Here is a 16,495-nt window from a genome sequence, read left to right as displayed (position 1 = left end):
GTTTGAAAATCACAAAATTCTGATATTTCCGGACTACACCAGGCTGGTACAGCAGCAGCATCAATACTTCACCGAAGCCAAGGCGCGACTGCGGGGCCTAAATATCCAGTACGCTTTGCTTTCCCCGGCCCGCCTACGGGTGTTTTTCCAATCCAAGACCCAATTCTTCAACACTCCGGCAGAAGTTTTTGCCTGGACTGACGAGACAGTCCGGATCAGAGTGCATACTCCCCCAGGTCGGGATTCGGACACATCCTCCACAACAGGGCCCCCTCGGAGCCCCCGGCGGTCACATAGCAGAAGTAATTGGAGAGCCCGCACTAAGAAGAATCCTCCCCCGGAGAAGCCACTGAGGCTACAGACTCCCAAAATCCGACATCATAGCCTCGGAGGGATGTGGAGGACTTCAGATTGTGACCCGGTGTGGGGACTACACTCCTCCAGTACATGGACAACTTTTGAAGACTACTGCTTGAGACTTCAGCTGAACAAGTAACTTTGTGGTTTGGGGGCGAGGGTTGGGGGACGACTTTGAGAGAGGGCGGACTTGGCCCCTCAGTTCGGAAGGGTAGTTAGTGGGGGGTTAGTTGCAACTGCGTGGGTAATTTTTGGGGATCCATTGGGATAGTGGTTCTCGGACCTCCCGTTGGAGGCCGGTGACTATCTATACTGCAACAGGTACTTCAATGTTGCTGAGGTATGGGGTGGGGGGAGGAGGGGGCGTTTTGGGGGTAGTTGGGAGTGGGGGAGGAAAGGGGGGTGTTGCAGATGCAGTTGGGTGGGACGGGGGGAGGGAGAGGGGTAGGGGTGCTGTAGGGGAAGTTGCTACTTTGGACACAGTGTCTGCGCGAGTTTGGCTGCAAAAATGTGTGTGTGTGTTGCTCCAAAAGCCCAGGATCTTGCTTTTCCCTCCCATTGATAATGGCTGATGTCCGAGGAACAGGCCATCCACAGGCGTTGTTGCGAGTGGTGAGCTGGAATGTCCGGGGGATGCTGGATAAAATAAAACGTGGGGCGGTGTTGCAGCTGGGGAAAAGGGAAAGGCGGATGTCCTCCTCTTGCAGGAGACGCACCTCCAAGGCACTAAAACCCTTAGCTTACAGAGGTATGGCTATCAACAAGTGTTTCATGCAGGTTTTGTGAGGGGGTCTCGAGGAGTAGCAGTCCTAGTGCATCGCAGACTCCCCTATGTACATGAGATGCAATGGATTGATGCCCATGGTAGATTTGCGTTTGTTAAAGGTATGGTTGGAGATGAGCCGATGGTTTTTGGTAGCGTGCATGCCCCACCCCCATTGCAAGAGGTGCTCATTGAAAAGCTGTTTGAGGTGTGGGCCGATATCCCAAATGTACTGGCGATCGTGGGTGGTGACTGGAATGATGTGATGGATGGACGAATGGATCGATATAGGCCCGGAGGGGGGCCACCAGCAGACGCCCCCACGAAACTGAGCGGCATCGTGCAGGGAATGGGATGGATTGATTCATGGAGATACCAGCATACTCTAGGTCGCGAATACTCCTATGTCTCCGCTGTGCACCGGTCCTTCTCTAGATTGGACTACTACTACTTGTTCATTCCTTCTCCCTGGATAGGGAGAGTAGCTTCCACGTCTATTCTCCCACGTGGTATATCCGATCACTCTCCTGTGACTCTTAACTTATGCTTAGATAAGAAGCGACAGACCTTTAGATGGCGCCTGTCTACGTGGCACCTACAACTGACTCATTGTCAGTGAAATTGCTCTCCCACCCTCGCAGCTCCACCATTAAGTGAGGTGCCCCTGCCCCTGCACTCTTCAGTGTTGGTGATCGAGGCCCTCCTCCACCCGCAGGTTTCTCTGCGCCTCATCCCTGGTGGTCCAGTGGACCTCTGTCTACTTTCTTTCTTTCTGCTCCTTCACTCGTTTTTCTCCGCTTTCTATCTTTCACCTTTCTGCACCTCTGCTCTTTTGCGCCTTATTTCTGCCCATTCTCCCTTTCTCTCCCTCTGCTCCTTCACTCGTTTTCACTCGTTTTTTTCCCCTTTCTATCTTTCACCTTTCTGCACCTCTGCTCTTTTGTGCCTTATTTCTGCCCATTTTCCCTTTCTCTCCCTCTGCTCCTTCACTCGTTTTCTTACCCTTTCTATCTTTCACCTTTCTGCTCTTTTCTACATCTCTGCTCTTTTGTGCCTTATTTCTGCTTATTTCCCCTTTTTTCTTTATCCCTTCTTTCCTCCCTTTACCTTTCCCCGCCGCTGCTGCCCCCGCGGCCCCTCCCCCCCCAGCACGACCGGCCCAATCCAGCTCCCCTCCCCGCCTCCCAGCTGTCCAGCCCTCCCCGACCCCTACTTAATGGCGGCCACTGCGGGGACAGGCGAGCAAGACCACTGACTCATTGTCAGTGAAATTGCTCTCCCACCCTCGCAGCTCCACCATTAAGTGAGGTGCCCCTGCCCCTGCACTCTTCAGTGTTGGTGATCGAGGCCCTCCTCCACCCGCAGGTTTCCCTGCGCCTCATCCCTGGTGTTACAGAGGACCTCTGTCTCCTTTCTTTCTTTCTGCTCCTTCACTCGTTTTTCTCCCCTTTCTATCTTTCACCTTTCTGCACCTCTGCTCTTTTGCGCCTTATTTCTGCCCATTCTCCCTTTCTCTCCCTCTGCTCCTTCACTCGTTTTCACTCGTTTTTTTCCCCTTTCTATCTTTCACCTTTCTGCACCTCTGCTCTATTGCGCCTTATTTCTGCCCATTTTCCCTTTCTCTCCCTTTGCTCCTTCACTCGTTTTTTTACCCTTTCTATCTTTCACCTTTCTGCTCTTTTCTGCATCTCTGCTCTTTTGTGCCTTATTTCTGCTTATTTTCCCTTTTTTCTTTATCCCTTCTTTCCTCCCTTTACCTTTCCCCGCCGCTGCTGCCCCCGCGGCCCCTCCCCCCCCAGCACGACCGGCCCAATCCAGCTCCCCTCCCCGCCTCCCAGCTGTCCAGCCCTCCCCGACCCCTACTTAATGGCGGCCACTGCGCGGCCGCGGGCTGCGGGCGCGCCGCTGGTGCACCGAAGGCGCGTCAAAGGCAAGCACGTCTGCGCCCGTCTGCGACCCGTCTGCAACCAGCACCAGGAACCCTGGACCTCCGCCCCGCCAACGCTACGACCCAGCAGCACTCCACGCACTCAACCCAGGCTGCAACAACAACTGCCAGCTAGCATCACCAGCCGACACCCATGGACCCTTCAGCTGTCACTGCTGCCGGCACACCTGCAGCACCGCCAAGAACACGGATCCAGCACAACCCGCCCACAAGAACACAACCGAACCGAAGACCCTGCAATGCATCCTCCTCAACGTCCGATCCCTCCACAAACACGCAACAGAAATCTGGGACCTCCTCGACAGCACCACCCCAGACGTAGCATTCTTCACCGAAACCTGGACCAACACCACCTCGGGACCGGACATCGCCATCGCCATCCCCCTAGGATACAAGATCTCCAGGAAGGACCGCCCCATCCACCCAGGAGGAGGAATCGCCATCGTCCACAAATCCAGCCTCCGCCTGAGCACACTCCCTGACGAGTCCACAGAACTGATGGAACACCTTCACTTCAAGATACTGGCCAGCCCCACCGCCGCCCTCTGAGGAACCCTCATCTACCGACCCCCTGGACCCCGCGGACCCTTCGCCAACTCCATCACGGACATTATCTCCCCGCAGGCCATCGCATCCACCAACTACACCCTGCTGGGAGACCTCAACTTCCACCTCGACAATCAACTGGACCCCAACACCACATCCCTCCTGGACAACCTCCACAACATTGGATTCCGCCAGATCGTGACCGAGCCCACGCACTCAGCAGGACACACCCTCGACCCCCTCTTCACTACAGGAAACTCCATCACCTTCAGCCACACCACCAAACTCCTGTGGACCGACCATCGTTGCGTCCACTTCACCTTCAGAACACCCACCATCCACAGACACCAGCACCTGCTTCCACAAAGAAACTGGACCAAAATCACCGATGACCAGCTCACCTCCTCACTCAACAACTCCACCCCAACCATCGCGGAAAACGACGACCCCAACACCGCAGCCCGAACCCTGCATAGATGGATCTCGGACAGCACCAACACCATAGCCCCCCTCAAGAAAAACAATACCAGTGCCAAGAAAGCCAGATGGTTTACCACCGAACTTCGAGAGTCCAGGCGCACATGCCGCCGCCTTGAAAAGGCCTGGAGAAACACCAAATCCACAGAAGCCCACAACAACTTCAGAGCCGCCACCAACGCCCACCATCAACTCATCAGAGAAACGAGGAAAAAAGCGATTGAAGACAGAATCTCCACCCACGCACACAACAGCAAGGACCTCTTCAGCATCATCAAGGAGTTCGCCCAACCCACCAGCGAGTCTACCGACATCCCTTCCTCACAAGACCTCTGTGACAAACTCAGCATCTTTTTCCACCACAAAATCAAGAGCATCTACGACAACTTCGACGAAGACAACCAACACACTGAACCCTCACCAACCACCCCCGACACCCGGAAGCCAGCGATTGATGACTGGACAGCCCTCACCACCGAAGACACACTGAAGACAATGAAGTCAATCCACTCAGGGGCCCCCACGGACCCCTGCCCCCACCACATCTTCAACAGAGCCGCCAACACCATCACACCCATGCTCCGCCAAACCATCAACCGCTCCCTGGCGACCGCCTCGTTCCCCGACGACTGGAAACACGCCGAGGTCAACCCCCTCCTAAAGAAACCCTCAGCAGACCCCACCGACCTCAAAAACTACAGACCCATCTCCCTGCTCCCAGCGAAAGTCATCGAGAAAGCCATCAACAGCCAACTCGCCACATTCATTGAAGAACACAACATCCTCGACTCCTCCCAATCCGGCTTCAGAAAAAACCACAGTACGGAAACCGCCCTCCTTGCCGCAACAGACGACATCCGCACCTTACTGGACAAAGGAGAAACAGTAGCCCTCATCCTCCTCGACCTATCAGCGGCGTTCGACACAGTCTCCCACCGCACCCTAATACGCAGACTCTACGATGCAGGAATCCAGGACAAGGCCCTCGACTGGATCTGCTCCTTCCTCTCCGGCAGGACGCAGCGGGTCAGACTCCCCCCTTTCCTCTCAGACCCCACACCGATCACTTGCGGAGTCCCCCAGGGCTCCTCCCTCAGCCCGACGCTCTTCAACATCTACATGGCTCCACTTGCCCCCATCGTCAGAACCTACGGACTCAACATCGTGTCATATGCAGACGACACCCAGCTCATCCTCTCCCTATCCAACGAGCCCAACACCGCCAGACGCAACTTTCGAGAAGGCATGGAAGCCGTCGCCAAATGGATGAAAAACAGCTGCCTTCAACTAAACACCAACAAAACAGAAGTACTCATCATGGGCCCAAACCCCGACGCCTGGAGCGACACCTGGTGGCCCACCGCCCTCGGAAACCCGCCAACCCCCACAGACCACGCACGCAACCTGGGAATCATCCTGGACTCCGAGCTCAAAATGGACCGCCAGATCAACTCTGTCTCATCTTCCTGCTTCCACACCCTCCGCCTCCTTCGTAAGACCTTCAAATGGATCCCCCTCGAACACCGAAAGACAGTCACTCACGCCCTGGTCACCAGCAGACTCGACTACGGCAACGCACTCTACGCCGGAATAAACAAAAACCTCATCCACAAGCTACAGAACATCCAGAACGCCGCTGCAAGACTGGTCCTCAACCTGCCAAAACACTGCCACATCTCCCAGCACCTGCGCACACTCCACTGGCTCCCCGTCGAGGCGAGAATCACCTTTAAGATGCTCACCCACGCACACAAGGCCCTCCACCGCACCGGACCAGCATACCTGAACAGCCAACTCAAATTCCACGCACCCCAAAGGACCCTACGATCAGCCCAGCTTTCCTACGCCGTGGTCCCCCGCACCAGAAAGACCAGATCGGGAGGCCGCTCCTTCTCCTTCCTTGCGGCCAAAGCATGGAACGCCCTTCCGCTCCACCTCAGACAGACAACATCGCTCCCCATCTTCGCAAGAAACCTCAAAACATGGCTCTTCGACAGACCCCCCCTCCTTGATGGAATGGAACCTGCACCCCCCCACCCCCCACCCCTAGCGCCTTGAGACCCTTACGGGTGAGTAGTCACGCTTTAACAAACTCCTGATTGATTGATACAACAAGATAACTACCAGTCACATATTAGAGAGGCCATATCTCACTACTGGGATGACAATGATAAGCCCGGCACGGACGCCGTCACCCAGTGGGAGGCTCTAAAACCCGTGATCCGGGGAGTCGACATTGCCTGGTGTGCGGGAGCCCGCAGGACCCGTAGGAAGAACATAGAGGAGGCAGCGGGGCGAGTCCGGGATTTGGAGGGGGAGTGTAGTACTGGGGATACGGTTGAGGCTGTCGGGCAGCTGCTGTTAGCAAAGCAATCCTATACATCCCTGTGGCTGAACGAGGCGCGCCAACTGTGGTTGGCCACGCAGAGTAGAATCTATCAGTGGGGAGATAAATCCTGTACCATGCTCTACAGACTCTGCCAGAATACCTTCCGAGCGCAGTCCCTGCCGGGGCTTCGAGACAAGCGGGGGGACCCTGTGACGGCCCCGGAGGATATCGCAGCCAGCTTCGCACAGTATTATGCGGCCCTGTATGCCCCCCAAGAAGTTCTCCCAGCGGAGGACGTAGACAAATTCTTGGCGGACCTTCCGCCGCGCGCGCTTTCGGACGAGGGTCGCGACCGGCTGGAGCTCCCTCTATCATTGGAGGAGCTGGGTACGGAGCTTAGGGAGCTGAACACTGGGAAGGCCCCCGGACCTAACGGATTCCTGTGTGAATTCATGAAGACCTTTCATCTCCAACTGGGGGTGCGTTATAGGAAAGCATTGGAGTTGGCCAGGGAGCGTGGTCGCCTTCCGGCAGACTGGCGACATGCCGAAATCGTGGTCTTCAGTAAGCCCGGGAGGCCCCCCGAACACCATTCTTCATATAGGCCGTTATTGCTCCTATATTTCGAAGCAAAAATCTTGGCGAAAGCCCTGGCCAATCGTCTTCTCCCCTATATAACAGATTTAGTTCACCCTCATCAGGCTGGATTTATGCCCCATAGGGCGACGAGACACAATATTTGTCGAGCTCAAGTGGTAGTGGGGGCGGCCCGGGCTGCCGGGATCCCGGTGGCGCTCCTTCTGGCCGACATAGACAGAGCATTTGACTCCCTAAGCTGGGTCTATCTCCGAGCGCTTCTGTCCCGCCTGAACCTTGGGCCTCGCTTCCTCTCATACCTACAATTGCTGAACACAGACCTGACGGCGTCTGTGAGAGTGGCAGGAGTGGTGTCGGACCCCTTCTCCATCGGCCGAGGCACCAGGCAGGGCTGTCCTCTCTCACCCTAACTATTTGCATTGGCCATGGAGCCGCTGGTGGCGTGGGTGCGGATGGACGCACAGTTGCGGGGACTCGAGTGGGAGATGGGTCCGTCTGATCGCATCGCACTCTACACCGACGACGTCCTCTTCTTTCTTACGGACATAAATAGGTCTGGGCCTAGAGTCCTTGAGATAATGCGTGTATTCGGGGAGATATCAGGCTTACACTTAAGCGTGCGGAAATCCACGCTGTGGGTGCTGGGAGGACGTGAAGGGAGGGGACCCTGGGCATCTGCGCTGCAGGAGGCGGCTGGCCGTATTAAATACCTAGGCGTCTTTTTGACTGATGTACCGGGAGTGGCTTGGGCACGCAACGTGGTGCCTGTTTGGGATCGTGTGCGATCTGATATTAAAACATGGTCCAGAATGCCCCTGAACATTTACGGTCGTTCAGCAATATTTAAGATGGTGGCCCTCCCGCGCCTCTTGTATCAGCTGCAAAACCATCCATATCCTATAGCGCCGCAGTGGTTTCGACAAGTGAATTTGGCGTTAAGCCAGTTTCTCTGGGCTGGAGGAGTGGCGAGAGTGGCTCTTCGTACTTGCTTTCTCTCCACGTATTGTGGGGGCCTAGCCACCTCGGACATTCTGTCCTACTACCAAGCGTCTCACTTGCTGGTACTCAATGAATGGTGGTATGGGGACCGGGGCGACCCGGCCTATGCCCTCGAGCGATACATAATGGACCCGAACACGCTACACACTATCCTATAGTCAGCGACCGTCAGGAAGAGGCTTCCCGTGGTTACCCAGGTGGTCTTCCGAGTGTGGCGTGGAGCTCTACGCCGCATGGGGTGGTGGAATAAATTGACGATAGAGACTCCGCTGTGACAGAACGGACAACTACCGGCCCTGGCGTCCTTGAAGGGGTTTCGGGGCTGGGATGCCATTGGCATATCCACGTTGGGGCACGTCATGAAAGGCACAGCCCTCAAGTCGTTCCAAGCATTGAGTGAAGAATATGCCATGCCTCGAACCCAATTTTTATAAGTACCTGCAGCTGCGACTCGCCCTGTCCCCCTCCCTGGTAGGCTTGGACTCGTTACCCGAATTCAGTCCCCTTGAGGCCAAGGTGTTTATGGGGGAACTAGAGGAAAAGAAAATTTCTAACATATACCACACATTGCTCCTCTCCACTAGATAGATTGCGTTCTGTGTGGGAGGGAGACATTGGGGCATTCGAGGAGGAAGACTGGCAGAAGGCCCTGGAAGCCCCGAGAGGAGGGGCAATAGCAGTGTGCTTATGTTTCATTCAATTCAAATACCTACACAGGGCCTATTATACCAGGGACCGTCTGTGGAGGGCTGGTTTGATTGCCTCCCCTGAGTGCTTGCGGTGCGAGCGGGGGGCACATTTATCCACACGGTATGGTCGTGCAAGAAGTTGTTGAGGTTCTGGATGGGTGTATGGAATTGCTTGTCTGAGGTGCTGGGCTGGGACCTTCCTCGCTCGCCGCAGCTGGGCCTTCTGCATATCATGGAACAGGTTGGAGGAAACATATATAAACGCCATCTACTAGTCCTGGGCCTTACAGTGGCCAAAAGAGATATCGCCCGGGCCTGGAAGGACCCCAGGGCCCCTTTGCTGGAAGTGTGGAAGAGGGGGTTGGACTTTTGTATGAGGCTGGAGCGTCCAGTGTTCGAGGCCAGGGGCTGCCCCCGGAAACACTTTAAGATATGGAAGCGATGGGCGGACTATAGAGGGCTGTGGCTGGAATCGCCTGTGCAACAGGACGTTGATGCCGAACAATTACTAGTTGAGCCTGGGTGAAGAGGAGTACACACTGTTAGTGATTTGATAACCTTTGCTTTTGGACTATGTAGACACTGTGCGGGGAGGGGGGTTGGAAACGGGAAGGAGGGTAGGGGGTGGAATTTGGGAGGGCTGCTTTATTTCCAAACGTTGATTGAACTGAATGTATGCAATGACTTACTATTTGCTCACTGGTCCTTCGATGTATTGAGGGACAGTGTCCCATATGCAATTTGTCAACAAAATAAAATTTGTTCTGAAAAAAAAAAAAAGGGAGACAGGGAGAGCCCGTCTTGCTACCGACCTATCTCGCTTATTGACGTGCCCATGAAAGTTCTTGGTCGGGCCAACCTTAACCGTCTATTAGATTGGGCAGAAGAACATAAGATTATCACTGATACGCAGTACGGGTTCAGGATCGGACACTCTACAACGGACCAATTTCTTAACCTGTACCTCCTGACAGCCAAGTACACTGTCGCTAGTCAAGAGACAGTGTACTTGGCTTTCATGGCCCCGACTGCGGCATTCGACCGGGTGAATAGGAAAAAATTGTGGGAACTCATGGAGGAGCTGGGCGTGGACCTGGGCCTAGTGAACATCTTGAGATCCCTGCATATGAACACCGTAGCCCAGGTCAGGTATAATGAGGATGGTAGCATGTCTGACCAGTTCCCGTGCACAAGGGGAGTTAAACAGGGTTGTACATTGGCACCCTTTCTATTCACCCTGTATATTAATGGCTTGGAGAAAGCGCTGGCAGGGCTAGGAGTTGACTTGCCAAGGATAGGTAGCAGGGGGGTTCAGGTTTTGCTCGACGCAGATGATGCAGTATTGCTTGCCTGAACCCCCCGGGGTCTTCAAGCATTGCTGGATGGTTTTGTCGATTTTATGGAGAAGCTTGACCTGTCAGCAAATCTTGCTAAATCATATATAATGGAGGTAAGGAAGGTGCCCACAGAGAAATATAAATACACGATCGGGACACATTGTATAGAAACAGTCCAGTCTTTTTCCTATTTGGGGAGACATTAGTCGATTCTAGACTTAATTTTAAACCCTTGATGGAGGAAAAATGTTGCACCCTGATTAGAAGCATGGGGCGATCATGAACTATACGTACAGGTTGGGCCGCTGGTCTCCTGATCAGATCTTGAATCTTTATAATTCGATATGTTCTGCTAAAGTACTCTATGGCAGTGAAGTTTGAGGCTTTGTGGATGCTAAGCCTCTTCACACTGAGGAGAACACATTTTTTAGAAGACTATTGAAAGTACCAGAAAGTACCCCGGGCTTCATTGTGCATGAGGAATTGTGTGTTGCCAACATTAATGACAGGATAAAACTAAAACCTGCTAGCTGCTGGGTCAAAATCTGGACAAATCCAGAGGCTACTCTGACAAGGGAAATCATTAAGGATTGTATGGCACGTGAGAAGAGGATGAATATTCCATGGCTTAAATGTGTTAGGGAATCCTTTTTTATTCACCCTCTGAAATTGTTGGCCAAGGATAAGGCTATGGTCAAGGGGGAGATTTTGAAACTACTGGGTTGTAGCAGGGAAGATCTGGAGATAAAAAAAAAACGGCAGTGAGAAGACATATCCTGACCAAATCCTGCCTGGGCATTGAACCTTACTTGTATCTTATTCATGGTGCCCAAGATAGGTTTTTAATGACGTGTTTTAGGTTGGATTCCCTACATCATAGCCTTGCGGTGCCAGCAGGTTTTACTAAGACGGTGGAGCACAAGGGTCCCTGCGGTTGCGATCACCGATCTCCACAGGACACCCTTCACTTTGTACTGCTATGCCCTTATATGCACCATAGGAAGCATTTTTTTAAAGAATTTTTAAAAAAGGCAGGGTTTAGGCAGGCTAAAGTGGCCTTATTGTATGTAAAACTCTCCTCTGAGATTCTAACTTTGTACTGTACTGTAAACTTTTTAAGAGTGGCAATGCGTCTCAGGAATACTGGAGGGAACGTGTGAATTGTACAGTCAGGAATAGTTTTTAACTTTGAATTATACTGTAAACTTTTTAAGAGTTCTCATGCGTGTGAGGAACACCGAAGCGAACATGAAATACATTTATTTATATGAATTGTTTTTAAGCTGTGCTTTTATGGTGTTTTTCTTGATGCCGAATAAAGTATATATTTGAAATATTAGCAGTCTAATATATATATCCAAAATTGAAAATGTTTAAATACTCTGCATACGTAAAAGAATTTGAAATTTGAGGGTACGTATTAAGCTAATATCCTTAACTTGATTTGTGGCAACAGTGCAAGTACTGCAAATGGAATCTAGTATGGACGACTGGTGGCCTTAGTTGAAGCATTGGTATGCACTAACAAAAAGAAAGCATGCATACGAGTAAAAAATAAAGTGATATGCTAAACTCTAGCATATTAATTGTTTTATTAATACAACCAAATTATGAACTGCTTTCAGATGACATCACATTATTTGAGAGGTTCTCTGGTCATAGCCAATGGGCACAAGCACAGACACCCAACCCGTCAAACCCTGTGCACCTTTAGGCTGTAATCCATGATCAGGATTTCTCAGCACATGGCCTAATGTTGCTGCATATTATCAATGTTAATGGTGAACAGGCTGTTTCTCTAAGGTTGACTTCTGTGGTGCAAAAATCACAAACAAGACTTTTCTTATCAACTGGCGTTACTTACAGATGTAAAACACTGCACATAGTCCAGGGAGGTCTTGCTGGGTGACGATCTTATGGCAAAAAAGAAATACCAACATCAGCGTCACCCCGTTAGGACATCAATGGCATGGTTCGAGATCCCAGAAGTCAGAAAGTTAGCATGGTTGGCAAATACTTTTGCCTCTTTACAGTCTCCTTCCCGAAATTGCTGCCTGTGAATATTCACCTCAGTGGCAATTATCTGGGATAGAGAAAGGTGATCAGTGTGTGGCTGAAGCAGAATTGTGACTTCTCCCTCACTCATACTTGACTTTGGGAGTGGACTATAAAATCTGCAGCAGGGAGATCCACAAACATGACAAACTAAACAAGAGCTGCAATGACGAGCCATAGTCATTAGCTCCAGACTCTTAGCCCCAGACATCAACCCTGGCTCTGAAAAAGAGGCCAGGCACACAAATTGCTTTAGTAGAGCCACAGTCACAAAGTCAGCTCAGACAGCAATGCCCATATGTACACAACATTTGGTCTATCATGGAAACCAACATACCACTTGAAATGCGAGCTGCAGACTAAATGTCAACCCTGACACATAGCCCCAGAATCAACTCACTGTCTACAAAACAAAGCCACATCACCCATCTCAAAAACTTTTCAGACACAAACCACCTGGCTCCAAAGGTCCCACAGACAGCCGCCCCTTTCTCCTCTGAGACTGAATTCCTCAACAACCAATCTCCTACCACCACAAAGCACAAAATGCACCCTCCATGGTCAGCACCACACACAAATCTCCAGGACCTAATGTATTTGATACCTAGTAAGACACAGAAACCATTGAAATTGATATCCATACACTTAACCCAAAATCTGAAAGGTAGAGCAATATCTCAGTCCCTACTGACTCCAATAAAACCTTTCATAATGTACCAATCCATTGCACCAAAAAACATGTACATTCATTTTTATAAATTTTAGCTGGGAGTCGAGTGCACTTTAACACCATATTCCAAATACAGTAGCACACTGAACTCGAGTTCATGTTTTAAAGACCATCATACTAGCCTCTAGTTTATGTAACTATATTTTATTTGATTAAATAATACTCCTGATGGAGAACCTTGAAAGACATGGGGACGTTAGATAACTTATTCCATGAAATGTTGAACCTGTTAGTGGTCATAATATTTCCCAAAGAGGTACTGACAAGGTTGTGCCAGAATCCACAAGGAAAGTAACAATGCCTGTACTTTATGTTGCTTACTTTTCACGGTGATTGGACAGGAAAATATTCAGCCAATCCGAGCAATGAGACAGATGCTTCATAGATACAAAATGGTTAACTGCAGTCATTGTATGCATTGAGATAAAACCTTTATAAATCGATACCAAACTTGCTGCAGTGTTAGCCATTGCAAACCCTGTGATGGCCCCTCAAGCACAGTTAGAGGAGAAAGTAACAAAGGAAGATCTAGAAGCTGGCAGTGAGCCAGGGAGGAATGTGAAATAGATCAAACGTCCTACTGTCCGCAGTACTGGCCGTTACCCCGGAAATGTTACAATTTTGGAAAAGAGGGTACTAGTTTAATTATGCTCCTACTTTAATTAAGGATCGGGTAAAAGACAAGAACGTTTCCGTATCCCCTCGGTTGTCAACGTTGCTCCTTTGCCGCTCCCACTTCACACAGAGAGAATTAGTGATTAAAGTGTCCCACAATCTGATCCTCTTCACAAAGTCAAGAAGTTAGCCAACCTATTCACTCCCCCGAATCATGTGTCAGAGCCACCATCCATGACAGCGGTTGTCAACCATCACATCTACGGAATTCGGCAAGTGTCGTACTCCATAGCAAAGGGTTTGTGATATAAAACTCCAAAATTAGATGGCATTAAGCACACCCGGGGCCTGCGACCCTGGCACAGTATATGGTTGCCGGTGGCTGCAATAAGAGTCAATCAGTTAGGGTAAGCCTCCCTGCGAGAGTTGCGCTACAAGGCACTCCTGGCCCGATGACACTGCCCCTTACATTGCAGGTGGACACCAGGAGTCGCCTCCCAACTACATGCCTTCTCTGTCACAGCTGACTGCCAGATGCTGACAAAAGAGCCGCAATCCATATGAAAGTGGCATTACGAGTGACTGCCAGGTCATAATTATGCTCTCCTATAGTATAGGCGGGTGTCATAATTCACACACCAAAAGAAGGCATGAGATGAGACCCACCCAAGTATCAGGAATCACATCGAAGCTCACGTGCAAATAAATGGTCGATCACATGAGCATAGCCCGCCAGGGCGACTGACGCTGGAATCTGGGGATCACGGTTCAATCCCATGCTCCGGTGGCAGGTTAGCCCAGCACCATGTAACTCTGGGCAATAGCTTGCTTAATCTTCCCGACGGCCCCAGGCACCTAGAGTCCCTTACGGGTGATTGTTCGCGCTTTACAAATATGGATTATTATTATTATGATCCCTCTTTCTCTCCCCAGTCAGATGTCTAACAACCCCAAACCCCCTCCAGTATTGCCTCCAGCGAAAATCGCTGCCTCTATTATTCCCATCTCAAGGGGAACGATTTACGTTCAGGTGTCAGGACCAATTTCCTGGATCCCACATTCAAGCCAATTCCCTAGATCGATGCCTGAAGTTACTCACCCGGTTTCTACGGCTTGTTGCCCTACTCTCACCACACACGCCACTCCCACGTGTTTAAGAGTCACTCCCCATATTAGAGATCAAAGATAGCAATATAACAGAGTAATGTCGCATAGGTCACTGTTCGTAGTGACACCTGACCCAGCCTAAAGTCGGCGTCATTGTCACCATCGGCTCAGGTCTTCCCCCCATATCTCCAGGTCTGGCGTCACGAGTAACCCAGCCTGAGGGGGCTTGGGGACCTCTGTCTCTCTCCAGGATCGGTATTACACCCGAGTCAGAAGACCTGACTCTGACAAAATCCCCGCCTCCATCACAACCCCTTCAAGTGAGAAAACAGCCCACTTACATAATTCACTCACTCCAAAAAGGAAGGAGTTAAACTACTACCCCAGTCAGCAGTCCTCCACTGTCCGTTCTTAGTGTCAATCGTCAGGAAAAAAAACTTAAAGGCCGACCCCACGCTTCCGGTGAAAGAGGTGCCCACGGTCTCACCCTCAAGCCAGTTGGCGGCAGTTACTCGCCGGCCTCAGGAGGGGCTCTACAGTAGTTGTCAACGTCCACATTATAAACTCGTTAGCCAGATCAATTGCTAGCCTCAAAGTCGAAGCGTAAAGTTGACCCATTGATCCCTTCATTAGTACAGGTGTGCTTCGGGTCCTCAGCAGGTACAATGTTCATGGCGGCCATGTACCGGCACCACAGCTTGACGCCTGGTTTTTCTTTTCATGACAAACCCGTCCCGGTCACTAACTGTCTCTCGTCTTCTCCGTTGAGCATCGCGCATTGTCGCGGCTAGTGTCTCCCTCCCTTGGCCAACGCTCACCTTCAGTACGTGTCGGCGGCGGCGGCGGCAGCACTCTCAGTCTCTTCCTATCTCCGCGGACGCTCCGGTCAGAGAGGACAGAAGGAGCAGTGTTTCCCGATCACAAATTCAAAGCAAGCACAATCTCCCTTGAAAAGAAGCCCAAACATGTGTCCATCCTACCAAAAAAACAGCCCACTAGAAACTCGACAGCAAAAAAATCAACGAAAATAGCTGCGTAACTATTAAAAATCTACGTGTTTCGTTTTATTTAATGCGATTTTCTATAGCGCGTACATTACCCGAAGGTGTCAGAGCGCTTTACAAAAGAACCAATTACGATACATAAGGTTGAAAGTTTTAAAACAAAAATGATGGTCTAATTGGTAGGTTTAACTTGAATGTGAGATATTCATATACTCATCAAAAAGTGTACTCTTAGTGACTTATCGCCTCTCGCATTTGCCTATAGGCAGTGATTTTCAGGTCCAGCCTGCGTGAGCACGCTCTCTCGCTTTAAGATTTATGTGTTCAGTAATGGGCTTGGAATCCACATCGTTTACCATTTGTTGGCATCATTCATTGAAACTTTCTCTGCTGCTTTTAAGTGGGCAGCGTTCTTGCCACACATCACTTCCTTTTTTCTGTGGAGTATGGACCAAGCACAGATTAATTAAGTCTGATTTGTGTCCCTCTGCTGCTCAAACTGTGATTTAGGTACTATTCTGGAAAAAACAGAAAGTGATATCACCTGGTTGTGTCATAGCACTTTTTTTTACCATCTCCTTACCCATCTCAGTTTCATCTTTCCCCACCCGTACAAGTTTTTTCCAGTGCTTGAAATAGAAAAATAGAACTGCAGATACTCTGTAACAGAGTACCTGCTTGTTTCTGAGAAGCGCCAGTACTCTCCAATTAAACATATTAGGTTTTTCTTTAGAAGTACAGGTACTCCTCTCAAAATAAAAAAAGTGCCGGTACTCAGTACCAGAGAGTACCGGCCCATTTATAGCAGTTTTTTCTCCCCGCCGATCTGCCCCCATCCTGTTTCTTCTCTCTCGAGTCCAGTGGTCTTTAAACTTTTTAATGCCATGCCCTCCCCCAGTGGGGAAAAAAATAATTGGGCCCCCCTCATAATTTTTTACAATC

General features: G+C 50.7%; 1 protein-coding gene across 2 annotated transcripts in view; it reads right to left on the bottom strand.

Moving 5' to 3' along the window:
- Positions 1–15,505, bottom strand: part of POR (cytochrome p450 oxidoreductase) — a 532,686-nt gene extending 517,181 nt beyond the window's left edge. The window contains exon 1 of one of the 2 annotated variants that reach the window (XM_086954766.1): positions 15,368–15,505. Coding sequence is in view for 1 of the 2 variants with exons in the window: in XM_086954764.1 (XP_086810890.1) it covers positions 11,907–11,982 (76 nt within the window). In the remaining variant the exon portion in view is untranslated. Of the gene's footprint in view, positions 1–11,906; positions 12,126–15,367 lie in introns of those variants that run through there. The other variant, XM_086954764.1, reaches the window with a different exon arrangement.
- Positions 15,506–16,495: the final 990 nt, after the last annotated feature.

This window comes from Lissotriton vulgaris, chromosome 2_1 (genome assembly GCF_964263255.1).
Source record: "Lissotriton vulgaris chromosome 2_1, aLisVul1.2, whole genome shotgun sequence".
Classification (NCBI taxonomy): Eukaryota; Metazoa; Chordata; class Amphibia; order Caudata; family Salamandridae; genus Lissotriton; species Lissotriton vulgaris.
Note: the sequence above shows the minus strand (reverse complement) of the source record. Positions and strands in the feature narration are given on the sequence as shown.